Source organism: Solanum pennellii, chromosome 12 (assembly GCF_001406875.1).
Source record: "Solanum pennellii chromosome 12, SPENNV200".
Classification (NCBI taxonomy): domain Eukaryota; kingdom Viridiplantae; phylum Streptophyta; class Magnoliopsida; order Solanales; family Solanaceae; genus Solanum; species Solanum pennellii.
In genome coordinates, this window is record NC_028648.1 from 616291 (window position 1) to 634348 (window position 18058).

The following is an 18058-nucleotide window of genomic DNA, read 5'->3' on the forward strand; positions in this document are numbered from 1 at the left end:
AAATTTTTGACCTATACATTTCGTATAATTTTTCATATATATATAGTATAATACGAAGGGTGTTTGACTGACCACTCTATGCTACACGTGGCTACACCACTAACTTGTACCTTATTGGTAAACTTCTTCAATTTATGTATAACTAATATATACATTTTGTCTAGTATTAAGGTATGTACATTGCAATGAGTTTTAATATATGCATTAACACGATTTAAAACTTAATCGCCCCTCAAAACCTTGTTCACATTATATTTATTGAGGATATTTTTATAAACAAATATGATCCATAGGGCAAGTGGGATTCACTTTTTTTTTCTTTTCTAAAGATCAACTAATTAAGAAATGACCAAAAGCAAAGTTTCTTATGTATATTGCTTCATAGTATAAACTTTATGTCATAGTTTTTTTCTATATTTAGCAAAGGCCATATATATATCAAAACATTATTTTTGCAGGCATTAGGATGAAGTAAGATCTGATTTTATAGGCGGCTACTTCAAATGATAAAATATTAATTTCTAAAGATTCTTATAGGGGATCAAATAGACGGGACGATTAAATTTGAATAGATTAAAATGAGTTAAATTAATAATATACAAATTATTGATATGCTTAGAAGTTGTTTGGATTAAAATAAAGGGAAATGCACAAGTACATTTTCAATCTACATTCGAAATTTCAGAGACACACTTATACTATACAAAGATTCTATTACCCCCCTGAACTTATTTTATAAGTAATTTTCTACTCCTTTTCGGTCTACGTGGCACTAACTTGAAAAAAAAAGTCAAGCAACGTTAGGCCCACAAGATAGTGCCACATAGACCGAAAATGGATAAAAAATTATTAATAAATAAGTTTAGGGGTAATAGGATGTTAGTATAGTATAAGTGTATCTCTGAAATTTCTGGCATAAGTTGAGGGGATACTTGTGCATTATCCTAAAATAAACTAAAAAACGGGTCATAAACCAACTCATCCAATTCTTACTACATTTTAATAAATTGATCGAATTATCTTTTTATGGGTTAATTTTATATATATACTCAAATTATTATCGTCAACGTTACCTAGTTGTTTCCAACTTGTCTTACTCATAATAAAATAATAGTCGAAAAAGCTGGATCAATTGAAGGAGATACTACAAATTCTTTGTCATGTATTTAATCAGCTCGCGTGATTTATCATAAATTACATATATTTGACAAGTTTTTTCCATGTAAAGAGATGGAAAATGATGTATCGTTCACGTTAGACATAAAGGCCGTTAAAAATATACTTGCTTCTACTTTTTTTTTAACTCGAAATTATCTTTTTAATTGTTTTAAGTTATTAGATCAGACTAAAAAATTCAATTTTAAACGATATAAACAAATTATTATACATTTCACTCGCCAATTATTTTTTCTTTTGCAGTTCATAATTTAAACGTGAAGAGAGCGATGCTACTGATAATATTTATTCGTATCAAATATTTATACCTAACTAAATAATTCAATTAATTTAAGAATCGAAAATTTATACGAAAGTTCCTAATCATTACCTCATATATATATATATATATATATATATATAAAAGGAGATTAATAAAAGTAATTAACACACAAGGTGTATGAAGTTAGCAAGAGAATTTTATGGCTTGAAATATGGTAATGTATAGAAAGTCATAATAAGTGCATGAATATATTGCAAGACAAATTTAATTCCAAGTTGGGGAAAATTATGGTGTAATTGTTGGAAAGGAAATATAATTAGCTCTATCAATAAAAGGGATAATTATAGTTCATAAAAGGGATAATTATAGTTCAGGACTGTGTTGGTACGACGAAAAATATTTTTCATAAAAAATATTTTTTTAGAAAAAATAAATGGGTTCTACTTTTTTATCTTCTTATGTTTGATATACAAGTAAAAGGTATCATCTTAGAAACATGCATATATGATTACAAATATAGACAAATAATATGCGAGAGGGGGATAGTGGCGGAGATGGGTTTACACGGGGTGTAATGAAGATGAAGTGTGTACGTTGGAGGGTAGGGAAAATATAATTATGAATGTGAAAACGTCTCTTCTTCTTTTTTTTTTACCGTCATTAGAAAGTCATTTTACTAATTTTTTTGTTATTTCAAAAAATTTTCCGAATCTATTTTATTTGTCATGATTATCTTTTACCTATTTTTAAAGAAAATGTTTCATTGAATATACAATTTGACTATATTACTTTTTATTTAATTTAATACTATTTTTTTCTTTTGCTAATTGTTATATTAATCTCTTTTTATATTAATTAATTAATTATAAGGGTGGAAGTGCAAAAAAAAAATTCTATTTTAATTTTAAAATGACAATATTTTGAATAAAATATTTTTTAGTTATTTCAGAATAATGAGCTATACTTTTCCTTTATAATAATTAGATATTGTCTATCCTATGGCCTTATGGGCATTTGTTACGTGACCAAATGTATGGCGTATAAAAAGCATATCCAAAATTCAAATTAATATAATTAACAAAATTTAAAATAAAGTACAAAAATACAGAATACAAAACATGCATGTATTAGGTCACCAACTAGGGGAGTCAAGTATAACGGAGTAAAGTATAATACGAAAAGTCAGAATTATTCAATATATATATATATATATATTATAATTTTTTTAGCGAAATAGATATTGATCGGATAAAAGTTACTCCATCGATGAACCTAATAGCCTCTTTCCCATCCGATCCCCCCATTCAACACACACAATATACATATATAGTGTGTATACGAAATGCACTAATGTGTCTTGCGCTTGTATATGTCTTTTCTTTTTTTTTTAAAAGTTTTAAAACGATAGTATTATGTTATGAATTTAAACAGTAAAATTAACTATTAAATGCTTTTTTCCGAACTCTACGTATAGAATATTTTGTGCATCAATTTTTTTTATATAAGTGTAAAGGACATAAGAACAAACAAAAAGTGAACTATGAATAATTTTTTTAAGGAAATTCTAATAATAGAGACATTTTATTACCTAGTACTAATTCAAAAAAGGGAAAAAAAAGTGTTTTTTGACATCATAAAAAATGTTAATAATTTTTTTCTTTAAAAAAAAGGGGAAAAAATCATCATAAAATATTCCAAATTTAGTAAAGACAACATCACCCTGCATTTATGCGAGATTTCGGATAAAGAAGGATATTATCCAATTATTGTTATTATTATTATTATTATTAATTTCTCAGTTATAATTATAAGATTTGTTTAAAAAAGAACGATATATTGTTATACTTAGCAAATGAACTTAATTTTAGATTTGATATATTGTTATACTTAGCAAATGAACTTAATTTTAGATTTATTATCATACGTTTTAATGAAATATTTTATAGTTGTGACTTGTGAGAATTAGTTTTTCTTTTCTCTTGCAAAATTGAGATAATAGAAAATATTAGGTTTGATCGAAAATACAAAATAAAATATTTTAAATGTTTCATAGATTTAGATGAGGCAAAAAGTATTTTACGCTGTAATCTTTAATTTTGTGACGAGCCTCGTAGTCACGTAAAAATTATTTTGTTAAAATCTTTTATTCTGATTTATGACATATTTTTTATTTATTGTGGAGTTTAATCACCATAAATGTTTTTTTGGTGGTGATCTCATGATCATCAAATAATATTCTAAAATATCGAATATTGTATTGAAGTATATCATACATATATGATTCATAATATTATTATAAACTATTAAATATATAAACTAGTATTAGTAATATAAAAGTAATTATTTAGATGTTAGAATTTTGATTCTTCCATCTTGATTGAAATTTCATTCTTTGTGTAATTAATTAATTAATAAAGAAAATTGCTTCTATTTTCTTTTACTTGTTTAAGGTGTTAAAGGATTTGAATCATAATTCTCTATATATCTATTATATATATATATATATATATATATATATATGATTACATGTACGTCAAAAGCAATTATTGATCGTGAAAAATTTAAAATCAAACTTCAAATATTGAATATAATTATACTAAATTATTTTGCTATAGTGTTTTAAAAATCAAAAATTTAAATTATCAAATAAAATTTTTAATATCGTAACATATCGTACCATGTCCAACCCTACGATATACTACCAACCATCCTAGAATAGCCATTATTAGTGGTAATAATTTTCAGAGTTTTTTGTAGCAAGTTTATTCATCAAAAAAAATAAATGATTTGTAATGACTAAACTTGCTGCAAAAAGCTTACTTATATTAATATTCATGTTATTAATCTTACTTATTATAGATAATTATCTTACTAAATTATCCAATAGTATAAAAATTATCGATATATAAAAGTTAAACATATCATAAAACTAGACATGCAACTCAAACAAAGAAGTTTATTTGTTTCATCAAAACAAATAAAGCCAAGACAATTAATCAATGGCCAATTATCAGTAATCAGTCTAAATAGTAACCTAAAGCAAATGATTTTTTTTTTGTTTTTTTTTTAAAAAAGAAACTTGCAATCTTTGCTATTTACTTAATTGTAAATTTATGAATAGGAATATAAATAAATGTCTTGACTACTTTTAATTAACTAAAACAAGGACATGATTTCCTATTCTTGATAATCCTTAAAAAGAGACGGATCTAGCTTGTAACTAACGGGTTCACGTGCACCCTGTACAGAGATCTTGTCTATATATTAAGAAATTTTTCTAAACATCTATAACTATTTGACTGATTATTATATTTCAACTTAAAATTGTTCGTATGAGAAACCGATAAACTTCAAATTCTGAATCTGCAATTCCGAATCTTCATGAACTTGATTTTGAGGACAATTGAATTTGGTCACATTCAAAAGATTGACCATTTGATGTATTTTGTTGATCATCACACCAGTCAGGAACAGGTACACCAAGTGGAAAATTATCAAGAAATCTCATAATATCATCATCTACTTGATTACCTATATTCTCCAATGAAGCTTCCTTTGTTGTTATCCCTATATATATATATACAAAGTTAATTCAATTTCTAAAATAAATTCTTATAAATAGAGGTATCTTCAATACATTTTAATATGATCTAATTAAATAAATTATGTTTACATCATTAATGTATAAAACTTAAACTCATGAGGTATAAAAAAAAAGACTATACATAAGTTTACATAAGTTAATATATATCATAGCTTAAGATAACCTACATTGTTATTCTTAATTTGACAATTTACAATACTAAAAATGTGAAATATTGACATGTATTTTTGAAATTTTCTATCGTTGAATCAGAAATTTATATAAGGGAATTCAAAAAAATTCTAGAATGTCAGTTGTAATTAAAACATACGACCTAAATCAATTTAATTCTAATATGTCAGTTGTAATTAGTACATACGACCTAAAAATTCTAGAATGTCAGTTGTAATGTCAAGCAAATTCAACATATCATATAACAAAAAAAAAATCATATATATATTTACTTTATTTGCACAATGTAATTTCCCAACAAGCGAAATTCCAAGCAGAACTTTATTGTAAAATTTCACATTTTTTTTAATAAATTAATTATTCGTTAGATTATTCGTGCATATATAAGTTAAAAATCGATTTAAAATTAATGGAGGATTTACCTGAGGATGAATTGGGAGAGCTTGAATCTTCAGAATGTTTATGAGAAAAATTATATGTTGATTCTTCCGTTAAAATTGCATCTGCTGCTTCTTCTGTTAATCCATATTCTTCCCAAACTAATTTCCCTTTATTATTATCTTCGCTTTCAATTGGACAATTTTCCTCAATTTTTTCACCTCTTGTTAAAGTATGAGATTCCTCCAATAAATCTTCTAATAATCCACTATTTCCTCGCGATAATCCATGATTAATCGCGTAATTATTATCAGCATGATCACTTGATGTACTAGTAGTCCTAGGCACAGACGATTGGATTGAACGATGCTCTATGCCCATACCTGTTAGTGAACATACAAGTACGAGAAAATATGAAATGAATTAACAAATATGATCAAATTAAATTCATTTTGGCTAAGGGATGCATACCTAAGATCAAACCATTAGGGTTTGAGGAAATCGCGGTATAAGGTCTAGTAGTTGTGGTAAAATTTGGATAGGTATGTTGAAGTGGTGGAACCGGCATAGAACTAGAATAACGTTGACTAAAATTATTAGGTACGGGTGCTACCATCGAAGAAAGTTGTGAATTCTTCATCGATGATGCTAATGTTAGAGACAGACTAACACGAGGGTCGCGAAAAAACTTGACTTGGTTGTTGATGTTATTTGTGTTTGTGAGAAATGGAGAACTAGGGTTATTATTGAATTGGTATTGATGTGGAATGATGTTTCTACTAGGTTTCATTGTTGAAGGATTGAAGATATCTAAAAGGGAAAGAGGGGAATTATTGTTGTAATTGGAGTTTTGATGATTATCAAATGGTGAAGGGATATTAGTACTATGTTGTTGATTTTGGTCTTGTTGGTAATTTTGTGGTTGTATGTCTTGAGGGTATATTGGTAATCCGGCTCTTTGTCTTCTCTTTAGCCTCGTATTCCAATAATTCTTGATTTCATTATCCGTTCTACCTGGAAGCTGCGTACGTAGAATAAGAATAAGAAGAAATAATTAGTACATTTTACATTAATAAGTACAAAAGGAGTTGATGAAACACAATTCTAGTGATGTTGAATGAGTAGGAATGTCTTCAAATAATTAATCTGATAAATTACAAATTGCATCGAAAATCGATGAATTCAGCTCATTATATATAACCAATCTTTTCACACATATATAGCGATAGAGAAGAATTAAAACCAAAATTTTGATTTTTTATGTATGTGTTAATTAAGGTTTAGATCGCATTAATGAGTAATTATTATCAGAAGAATAAATAAACAAACCTGAGCAGCCATACGAGCCCATTTGTTTCCAAGTTTTGCATGAAGTTCCACAATAAGCCTTTCTTCCTCTAAAGAAAATGCACCTTTTTTTAGATGAGGCCTCAAATGATTTGCCCATCTTAACCTACAACTCTTTCCACATCTCATTAACCCTGAATTCCTTTGAACCGCGTTCCAATTCCCTTCTCCGTGTTTCTTCACATACTCCATCAAAATCGCGTCTTCAGTTGTTGTCCATGGACCTTTTTTTAGTACTTGTCTCGTACATCCTCCATTGTTTTTATTCACTCCTCCTCCACTTGGAGCCATCAAGATTTCGTTTTCAAATATTCCTACAAATTTAAAATAAAAAGGAATTTAAGTTAGTTACACATAATATACTTTGCATGTCAAGATTGCCTTTTACTACAAAGCTACATAACAATTAATAGTAATGCATCATTACAAAATAATAGTAATGCATCATTACAAAAAGTAATTCTTAACTAATAGTTTCAAAATATTATTATCGTAATGTAATTCTGAGATACAAACTTCTTTTTTTTTTTGGATATAAAAGGAGATAACTCACAATTCTTTATAAGGGGGTTTTCTTTCTTTTATATCCTCAATGATCAATAAGGGTTTGATAAATAAGCTCCAAAAACTCTTCTTCTTTTTTTAATTGTTTTTGTATAGACAAAGGAATATAAGTTTTTTCAAGAAGGTAGAGAGAGAAAGTAAGAGATTTGAAAGTGTGGAAATGAGGAAAAAGTTGTGAGAATGAAGAGAGTTTAGAAAGGAATAGTTGGCAACAAATATTTATAGGACTTACCTTTTATTTCGTAGCGATTTGTAAGCTCTATCTATGCTTTAATTATTTATTTATTTTTTTTTGGTTGGGGGGGGGGTTTTTCTTTGTCCACACTTTTTCTTCTCTTTCTTATAATTCATGCTTTTCATCACTTCCCTCGATTTGCAAAAAAAAGGATTTATTTTTATTTCGTTTCAATTTACGTGAACTTATTTAATTGAGCATAAAAAAAAATTATTAATTTTAAATGTGATATGATATTTATATGATTACTAGACTTTTAGACATATTAAAACATGATTGACTAGAAGAATATTTTTATTATGAAAGGCAAAATGGAAAACTTGAATTGAATTAACTTGTGAACGTCAACTATCTCATCAGATATTTGTTAGCTATCACAAACATAAGTACTGAGGTAACAACGTAAAGCAATGATTAAACAATTTTTTGAAAGTCATGAAAATAAAATTGATTTATCTGTTTCAATTTGTTTGTTCTATTTTGACTTGACACCGAATGAAAACTGTATTATATGATTTAATGGAATCAAAAAATTATCGAAAAGGGATATACATTCTTTGTTTAACGAACTAAAAAGAAAAGTTAGACAAACAAATTAAAACGAAAAGATCTATAGAGAATGAAAACATTCGTGACGTCTCAAAATGGAAAATGTATCATATATTTAAATTGGACTGGAAGAAGTAATAAATGTATTGTACAATGGACATTATAATTCAATTACGGATTTCAAAATTACATTGTTTAAGATAAAAGAAGAATAGCTACACGATCAAATTGAAAGTAATTATCAAGAAAAGGAAAGGGGATAAAAGAACTAAATATATCAATTAAACTTCAAAATCTATGTTCGAAAAGAATTTCTAGTTCATATATAGTAATTCAAATTCTTAAATAATCTAGAAATAGAAGAAAATAAAATGAATCGAGCTAATTGACCTTATATGTCCTCACATATACATTGTAATTTTCCGAGGAAGAAGGTTAGGATGAACCCCACTCATACACCCTGGCTCCGCAATTTGAGAAGTCATTTCATTGTTTGAATCACAGGTGAACTATTTCTGCATTTACGCCATTGCTTCTGAGGGCGTCATCTCATGCAACAACTTTCTGAATTGAGCAATGTCACTCTGTAACTCACCTTGCTCTCGTGGTTTTGAAATTCTCCATAGAACGAACGAGACATCAAGGGGATAAATTGATGGTTTCTGAGTGATGAAGATGATGTTGTCGCGGAGAAGTAGAAGGTTTAAGTCTTTTGAGAAGCAACCATGCATCAGAGGCAGAGCACCCCTGGTTCATTTCAGTAGCAACTGGAATTGGAGATTCTTCATTCAAATGAACAAGCATTGTTCCCTGCAAGACACATTGTCCAAGACATTTTCATGCACAGAGGCCAGAGCATATGTTTGAAGTACTAATTTTACGAGATCAAAATCCTTCAGCAGGTAACAGCTTTAACGTCAATAATAATCGAGTTAATAATCATAGAAATTATCATTTGGATTCTATTATTTTTTCATGTTTCATGTACTTATGATTTATAAATGCAGAGTCATGCCATTAAGACCTATCCCTGGACGCATATTTTTCACTTGGAGAGATGTGGTTGCCCTGTACTTCTTGATCCGACAAACAAATATGAACTTAGAAGATTCATGTGGAGTTTTCTATAAACAAAATTCCCTTCATGGATAGCAGTGATATACCTCAAAATTAATCAAGAATTTCTGGAAACATTTCAGAGTCTCCTTCGTGTCACTGACTCGTTTGCCATCTGAAGAACTAAGAGCAGCATTTACCTCTGCAGGAGAAAAGCCTATTTTTTCCTGCACAAGCTGAAGCAGACAAAAGTTAAACAATAATCAGATTCTGACAGTTAGGGGGTGTCCAGTCTTCAATAACTTACAGCATGATCTATAAGGATCTCAGAGATTAGGCTGCCATCATCAACATAAACCCGAAGCTCGTATTTACTACTCTGTTTATACTGAAAGCCCTTCACACCAGTAAGAAAGCACTGCAGATTTAAGGCAGATATCAGTTTCTTATTAACATGAAGATAATTCTACTCCGTAATCCCAACTTTTTGCACTAAAAGTAAAAAAAATAGAGTTCACTGTTTTGTATTTTGAGTGACAAAACACGATATTAAAATAATCTTAATCGAAATGGCTAATTACCAACTCTAAATGCGCAAAAATCAAGACAAGGCAGAATGATAGCAAATGAATCAGATATGCATAAAAGTACGCTGCTAGGAAGAGGGATGCCAGTTATGGGGTTTTTCTTGATAGATTGCAATTTGCATTGGCTTAAGAAAAAACCCATTCCTACTTGAGCAATTTGCCATTCGAATTTCAGTCTTGTATTTTCATTAGATTAATTTATAGAGATTATTCTGCTTGCGAGTATCTCCAATTGACCCATACAAATTACAGCCAAGTGGAAAAAGACCCAATTAATAAGGGTAAGATAGAAGGGACGCAGTGAATTTTCTACATGGAAGCATCAGAGAAGTTGATATCACGAGGAAGAGCAAAAGTTACCTTAATTTTTCCTGTAACAGTGGAAGCACTGCCATTCACACCAGCCTGCTTAGCTGACAGACTAGCTAAGTAAGTGAAAGGGTTTTCCTTCGCTCCAGAAAGTATATATGGATGGTCCAATTCATCAACCAAATCAATTTGATCAACGTCAATTGCTGCAGCAGACAATGTATCTGATGTTACATCTTCATTATGGAAACTACCGCTAGACACACAAAGGCTTTCCCTGCTCCTGCTACTGGCAGGTGTGGCAGGGTCACTTCTAACATCTGACAAAAGTTCCTCCACTTCCATGGAAGAAGAAGATGAAAGGACAGGGTCATTATGTTCCCTTCTAATTGGAACATCAATGCCTTCAGTGGTCATGTCAGCCATATGGATATCCTCTGCATGACTAGCTGCANAGTGGTCATGTCAGCCATATGGATATCCTCTGCATGACTAGCTGCATCAGATGAAAAGGTAGGTTCAGCGTTCCTATTGAATGGGACAGAAACAGCTGGAGTAGATGGGAAATTAGATTGAGCCTCTCTTCTATAAACAGGAGTGGTGAATGTCGTAGAAGATGGTAGCCCAGATGTAACGGGATGAATTTCTTCAGTTGCAGTAGTAGCAATGCCAGATGTTCCTGCACCCCAAAGAGAGAGATTAAAAGATAGATACATCTGTTATTACAATACATGTCCGACGGGTAATATGTGGTCCAACGAGCAAGACCAGGGACACAACCGTTCACCACAAGATGATACAAGAGGCTATATCTAGAACTTATTCCAATTTAAATATGTGAACCAATCTTTCATCTTGTAGCACTATCTTAGCTATATCACTGTGGGATAATGTTCTGCAAACTAACACTCAAACTAGAGTAAAAATCCCAAAAACTAAAGCTTCAAACACAAGCTTGTGCGGAGAGAAGCCATCAAAAGGGAGCAATCTGATAAAATATCAGCTTCTCTCTCATACTAGTAGTCAGAAGGCCAGCTTAACCAAATTAGCCAAAGTAGCACACAAATTATTTTTCACATTGAAAGCAACACCAAAAACAAATGAACATGCAGTACATACACAGATATCCTAAACCAATTGCAAAGAAGCTCTTAGGGTGTCAAAGTACCTCGTTCATGAACCTGAAAATGCATATTTTGTCTTGAGGAAGTATCAGAGTGCTCTGGAACAGTAACACCTTCTCGTGGCCATGCAGCAGCAGTAGCTCTAGTTGCCAAAGGAGGAACCACACCAGACCTTGTTCTGGCATTGGGCATAGACGAAGTAACTAAATAACCAAAAGTGATGAGGTTGTTTCTAGCATAACAATAATAAATCATGACAATACGCCTTATTCGCTCATTTGTAAACCAAAGCCTATAACTGAGCAACAGATATTAAGTCTTCACTAGAAGGTCAAGAAATAAAATGGACAAGGAAGGAGGAGGACAAAGTACCACTTTGCTAAGATTCAGAGAAACAGCTCTTAACTTTAACCTTTAAGTTAGGACCATCAGAATATCTATTTGACCCTTAAGAATACCCCTGAAGAGACTTGAACATCAACTACTACACCATAATCCATGTTAGTTGGGGACTTGGGGTTGACTAGTAGAATCCTCATTTGATTACATTCAAATATACAGTCAGTCAGGGTCCTCTAATGCTAGCACTGACCATCAACCTCTGCCATTCAAGTGAATTCAACACTTGTATAAGGCATCTACCAACAATATCAGAATTTGGTAATTAGGTTCAAACAGTAAATGTTTTCTTGGTCCTTCGTCATACCTTTTCCCCCTTGGTGGCTTATTTATTTCATTAACTAGCCGCTTCCTTGCTTCTTCTAACTCTTCCACCATCCCACCCAGAACTTCAATAACTTCAGGGACCAACATCAGAATTCCATGCCTAACATGAACATTACAGATAGCAACCTGCAAAATGCAGCAACAATCCATATGAATATGGAAAAAGTTTTATGACGGATATTATTCTTATCCATTCTCATCTGGTAAATGAGACTTTGAAAGCTACTTGACAAACTAATAAACAACATAGTAATTGCTAATTGTACTCCTTAAATATACCTTCAGTCCAGAAGGAGCTAGAACATCGAGATCTTTTATAGGCCTGTACTCCATCCCAAACACTCGCTGAATGCCATCAGTCATGGACAATTTCAGACACCTCTTTATTCCAGCAGCTACTTTCTGATACCTATCTCGAAGAGGACAACTGATATTCACAATCTCATCTACCTTGAGGGAGAAGGGGATGAAACACTTGAATAGTCAGAGTCACATTAAAGGTATAGGCAGACCAAATTTAAGGAAGCTTCTGGTACACTAAAGCTAATTGCAAGAAATGTCATATTTAACTACCAACCTTTCCAAATTGGTTTCAGTAAGCAACTGCTATGAAAGAAATTAAGCGAATGAACTTTGATTTTCAAACCCAAGAACTTGGATGAGCCTCTTCTCACCAATTTCCTTTTACTTCTTTTTTGAGGGGATAGATCAACATTTTTTAATAAATTTGGAACTTTTCTGTTGACTAACTGCTTGCAGAAAGTAATGAAGTTTTCTTGATCACTCCATAACTTTCTGATTTGGCACTTTACAAAGAAGAAACCACACTCTCTTTCAAATAAATAAGAGGAGAAAAAGGAGAAAACAATAGAAGCTCGTTAATACCAAAACTAACTAATGCCTGTTTCCAACTTCTTTCTCAGCAAACCCAATTCCTGAAATGCCTTCCCAAATAGTTCTAAGAAGTACACGAAATTATGAGTTACTTTCAACAAGAAGAAAATAAGATAAGCTACTCATCCATGTGAATATTGAGCTTTCTTTAAGAAATTTCTTCCTCAAAACATAACAAAACTAAAATATACAAATCCTCCTCGATGCACAATTAAAGAAGCCCCATCCCTTTTGGTTACCCGTGTTAGATATTGTCTTCCATCCAGCTTTATATTGTGATAAACCAATGTATTAGATAACTAAATAAGTTATTGAAGTAAAGACTCGAGTTGGTACTTCCATTATAAAGAAATGAAACTAAAAGGATTCATATAGGTACTTCAAACAAAACTTAACTAAGATGTCAAGTCATAGCCTTTCATTTACAAACATGAAAGTTGAACTAATTCAATTTATAAAAGACAAATTAACAAACAACTTTGGCTTTTTTAGTATCACCAATGTTGTATTACAAATGTACTACACCCCAGCGAGTTGCTCCATGGTTCCTCACCAATTTCAAAGCATTGAAACAACCTCCATGCGAAAATGCAAGAGAAAGACTATGCACTGTACATCTATGAAGGAGGAGACACTACCAAACATCCAGCACTAGTGCCCTCAAGAGTAAGTGATAAAATTTTAGATTTTGTATCAGGAGAGCAGTATGAGATGAGGGGTATTCCCAATTTTCCTTACTTCCACTCTCCCCACCTCATCGCCGGTAAAGCTTTAACAAAATTACATATTGAAACCACAACAGCAATAAACTTCATCGGCATTTAGATTTTCACTATACCTGAAGAACAAAGGGCCCTTTAAGATCAACCAAATGCAGCTTGTGAACGTCCCTTGGAAGCATTCCTGCACCACAAAAATTCATATCCGAGTACAAAAACTGCTCGAAACAAAGTTTCGCCTTGGTCGTATCATCCAATCCAGAAAACTCTCCTACTACTGATCCTTCAAGTCCTCCAACACATGATTCTAACCATTCCCTCTGCAATCTTAGCCCTAATCCTTCCAATACCCGACCAATACCACAATCCGAAGCTCGTATAACTTCATAAACGTCGACGTTTGGCTCATGATCAGGTGTAGGGTTCTGGATGGGAGAATTTAGGGTAACTGATTGGAAGTTAGTAGACGATTCTAGAATTTCCATTTCTATGTTGTTAGGATTTTCATTTTCTTCATTGCCGCCGGCGAATTGCTGAGGTTCGTCGTCGCCGTCGTCTTCTTCGTCGGAGGAACAGATGATTTGGTGGCGTCTTCTGCCCATTGTTTTCCTGAAAAAAATTGAATTTTTTTGTTTGGGCTTTTTTTTTCAATTTATGTTGGAGGAGGGAAGCAATTTGGGCTGATTAGTGGGCTTTCTTAGTCTAGGGCCCGATTTGTTTTCGAAACATCTGATTTGATTGGTTTATGCAAATATCTCTTTTATAGCTCGAAACTTACATCAAACGACTTACATCATTCGGTTGACCCATGTATAAATCTTTAAATTTTAAAACCATAATTAAAAAGGGTAACGACTCAAATGATTTTTCGAGAAATATCTTAAGTATCTCGATAAAATTTTGTGGTAATCTGAAATAATGATTCTAATTTTCAATGATTTCTTAGTGATGAATTAAGTGTATCGATTTTGAATAGTTACTTTGATGAGATATGAGATATGGCAAATTTGATTATTTGGATATGATTAATTTTGATTAAAGAATAGACAATATCATAATTTTTGAGCAATTTTAACCATATCTGTCTCCTCGAATTTAAATTCTTCTAGTTGAAAGTTAAATTTGAAATTCAAAAACTTCAAGATCAACTAACTATAAGGATATTCTTTTAAATCACCTTATTTTGGCGATCATTTTGAATTTTGTTCATAATTTTTTTAAAATGGCAAAAGTAAACCTCAAAAATGTTTTTTGAACAAGTTAGACTCAAATTTAATATTTTATTCACATACTATTTCATTTTATAAATAAAATATTAGATTTTCATCTTACTAAGATTTAAATTATGGTCTCACATTTTCTCTTAATATTTTCATTTTTACTTAAAAGTATCGTTAGATCATTGTCTCAAAATTTCATAAATTGAGTGAAAAATAAAAATATAACCATTCACTAAATGATTAAAAAAAATAAAAATGACTTTGCGTAATACATATTGGTTAAAAATACTTCTCTTTCACCTATTGCAGCAAGTTTATCTTTTTTTTCACCTATTCGATAAGACTTATCTTTAGCACAATATAAATAGCTCAAAAATATCTCACTCTACTTATTGAAACAAATCTCGTAAAGTATTTTTTATTTTTAAAAATGACATTTCATTAACAACAAAAATATATAGCTCCTCCATTTATTTTTACTTATATTATATTGTATTGATTTAGCATACTCCTTAAAAAACAAGTAAAAGAATGACAATTATATTATATCACCTTTTTAAATATATTAATATATGATTAGAAATATTAGGTGATAAAGATCGCTTAATTTCTCTAATTAAATGATAAAAATAACATTTTTAAAAATATAATAAACAGATAAAAATAAATGCAAAAACTAATTAAATATTGGAGTCAACATTACTTAATAATTATTCCAATTAACTTTTTGAAAAGAATTAGGTCATACAGTCTGTAAGGTCCCTCTATGACTCACTTTTCATGTTAAAACTGAGAGGGGAATTAACATATGCTTGATATTTAAATGAATTTAAATTATATACATTGTTATAGTAAGATATTTTTATCTTATTAAAAAGATATTTATAAGTACACATATATTATTTATAATTATTAAAATTAAATAATTTACAAATTTTAATAAAAGAATTGTTATATAAAAATTTCTTACATTAACAATATATTCGTGCAAAGTTATCAGGTTCGATGAACCTATAAAAAGGTACTCCTTGTCTTAATATTAATTTTCAAATTGAAGGTGCTATAAATAAAGCTATATATATGTCAATATTGCATCAAATGGAATCAAGCATAATGTAATTTATTAATTCCTTGTCTTTGCTTATTTGATTATTCCAAAAAAAAAATGTTTAATTCTACATTTGCCAATGAGCTATTTCAGTTATTTTTCCTCAGTCTCTTTTATTTATTTAAAAATAATAATTGTTGGGTGTTTATCTAATCAATATACATGATATTTGGTAGATCACTAGGATTTAGTTTCTCTAATACTTTCTCCATTTCAAATTAATCGAATTATTAAGGTGTTTTACAATCTTTTAAGAAAAGAAGATTAAGACATAAATTAGGCATAACTTTTCAGTTTTACTCTTTGATTATTGTCAAATTTATGATTTAAATGACTAACCATTAATTAATAACTAATAAAAGGTAAAATTAGAAGAACATTTCTGAAAATTAAATAATTAAGTTAATTTAAAAAATTAAAAAAAGATTTTAACAATTCAATAAATTTGAAACGGGGGGATAGTTAATCTTCACAATTATGTTCTCTCTTTTCTAGAAATTCTAGGCATATTATTTGGAGTTGAGATTTTCATTAAGAAAAATTAAATTATAAAGAAATCATCTCTAAAACTTTTTAAAAAAATATCCAAACACATATTGATATTTTTTTGTTTTTTTACAAAATGTAGTTGGTATTACAATAATAACTTTATATTATACTGACTAAATTTTAAATTTAGAATATTCTTAACTAACATAAAATCTTCCTCTTCTTGCAGGAAATTGTGTTTACTTTAGAATGATTAAAGAAAATAAAGCATGGATAGTGCTCAAAAGTTTATTCCCTTATTTATGTCATCTTTTAAGGAAATTAGGCGAGTTTGATCGTCCAATCAAATAAATTAAAGATTATACTGTATAAACTCTTCAAGAATGTTGTATATTCGTGTCAAATTATCTAAAAAGTTATTATTTTTAGAGAATTTGACATACAACACTGACACTTTTGAAAAATTCGAGCAACATCGAAAAATGAGTTCCCTTATAAACTTCACCCTTATTGTTCTTGTGAGTTTTTATGCTTGTGTGTTAAACATAAACATGTTTTAGTGTTTATATGACAAAAGTTCATGACAAGCATATGTAATTTACTATTAAATTTTATGTATTGTATTGTGTAATGATTTCTTTTTGTTTACGTGATTTTGTTTTTTGGAAAATTATCATATAGTCATTCAATAATAACTTAATTATGTTTCATAACTATAGCTTGTTAATTATGATTCATAGCTAGATTTGGAGGGAGGAGAGAGGCGAGCAAGAGAGGGCATATACTAGTGGAGAGAGATGAACTGTATATATATATCTCTAAGATAATTATATATATGTAACTGGTATACATATGTATTTGTATATATGGTAAGCGAGATTGGGACGGAGAGGAGAGAAGTGAGAGAGATTGGGACAGAGAGGAAAGAGCGTAGAGAGGCTAATTGTATTTGTTTATATATAAATGAGGAGAGAGGTAAGAGAGAGGGAAGAGATGACGTAATCACAATTAAAATTAAGCTTCGAGCTATAATTAATTAAAATATAGCTATGTTAACTAATTAACTAGTATATATTTACTTATTCTCGCAATTTTTTCTATTTTATCCTGGTACATTAAAATAAGTTGTGTCAATTATTATAATAAAACACGTTCAATTTTCTTTTTGTTAGAGATGTCTTTGAGCCATACGTTTCACACAATATATATGGATTCGACTTTTAATTATTTTTTTATATAATTATGATTTTTCAAAACTTTAAAAGCAAATTGGAATAACACTTTCATTATATGAATTTTATTTAGAAGAAATTGTAAAACATCCTTCTAGACCTAGGACCTAAATTCAACATATTAACTCATTCAAAAATATATTATTTAATATTCAGGGAAATGATAAAATATATTAATCAACTTTGTGAAATGGTCCAAATATTTATCCATCAACAATAGGAGTTAAATATACATTTGTTATTATTAGTTTCAATGGAGGTGAAAATTTGATTTGATGGTGCACTATCATTTTTTTAATATATATATA

The 18058-nt window shown here is 29.9% G+C and overlaps 2 protein-coding genes across 2 annotated transcripts; both read right to left on the reverse strand.

Moving 5' to 3' along the window:
- Window positions 1-4532: 4532 nt before the first annotated feature.
- LOC107006871 (transcription factor MYB101-like) lies at window positions 4533-7673 on the reverse strand. Its single transcript, XM_015205389.2, has 5 exons — window positions 7492-7673; window positions 6921-7252; window positions 6063-6612; window positions 5636-5974; window positions 4533-5005 (listed from the first exon to the last, which is right to left on the reverse strand). The coding sequence occupies exons 2-5, from the start codon at window positions 7227-7229 to the stop codon at window positions 4818-4820; spliced, it is 1386 nt and encodes a 461-aa protein (XP_015060875.1). The 5' UTR covers window positions 7230-7252; window positions 7492-7673; the 3' UTR covers window positions 4533-4817.
- An 866-nt stretch (window positions 7674-8539) lies between these two features.
- On the reverse strand, window positions 8540-14327 carry LOC107005194 (recQ-mediated genome instability protein 1-like). Its single transcript, XM_015203720.2, has 9 exons — window positions 13821-14327; window positions 12368-12538; window positions 12069-12214; window positions 11407-11540; window positions 10703-10917; window positions 10290-10655; window positions 9650-9760; window positions 9450-9578; window positions 8540-9096 (listed from the first exon to the last, which is right to left on the reverse strand). The coding sequence occupies exons 1-9, from the start codon at window positions 14301-14303 to the stop codon at window positions 8926-8928; spliced, it is 1926 nt and encodes a 641-aa protein (XP_015059206.1). The 5' UTR covers window positions 14304-14327; the 3' UTR covers window positions 8540-8925.
- Between the last annotated feature and the right edge of the window lie 3731 nt (window positions 14328-18058).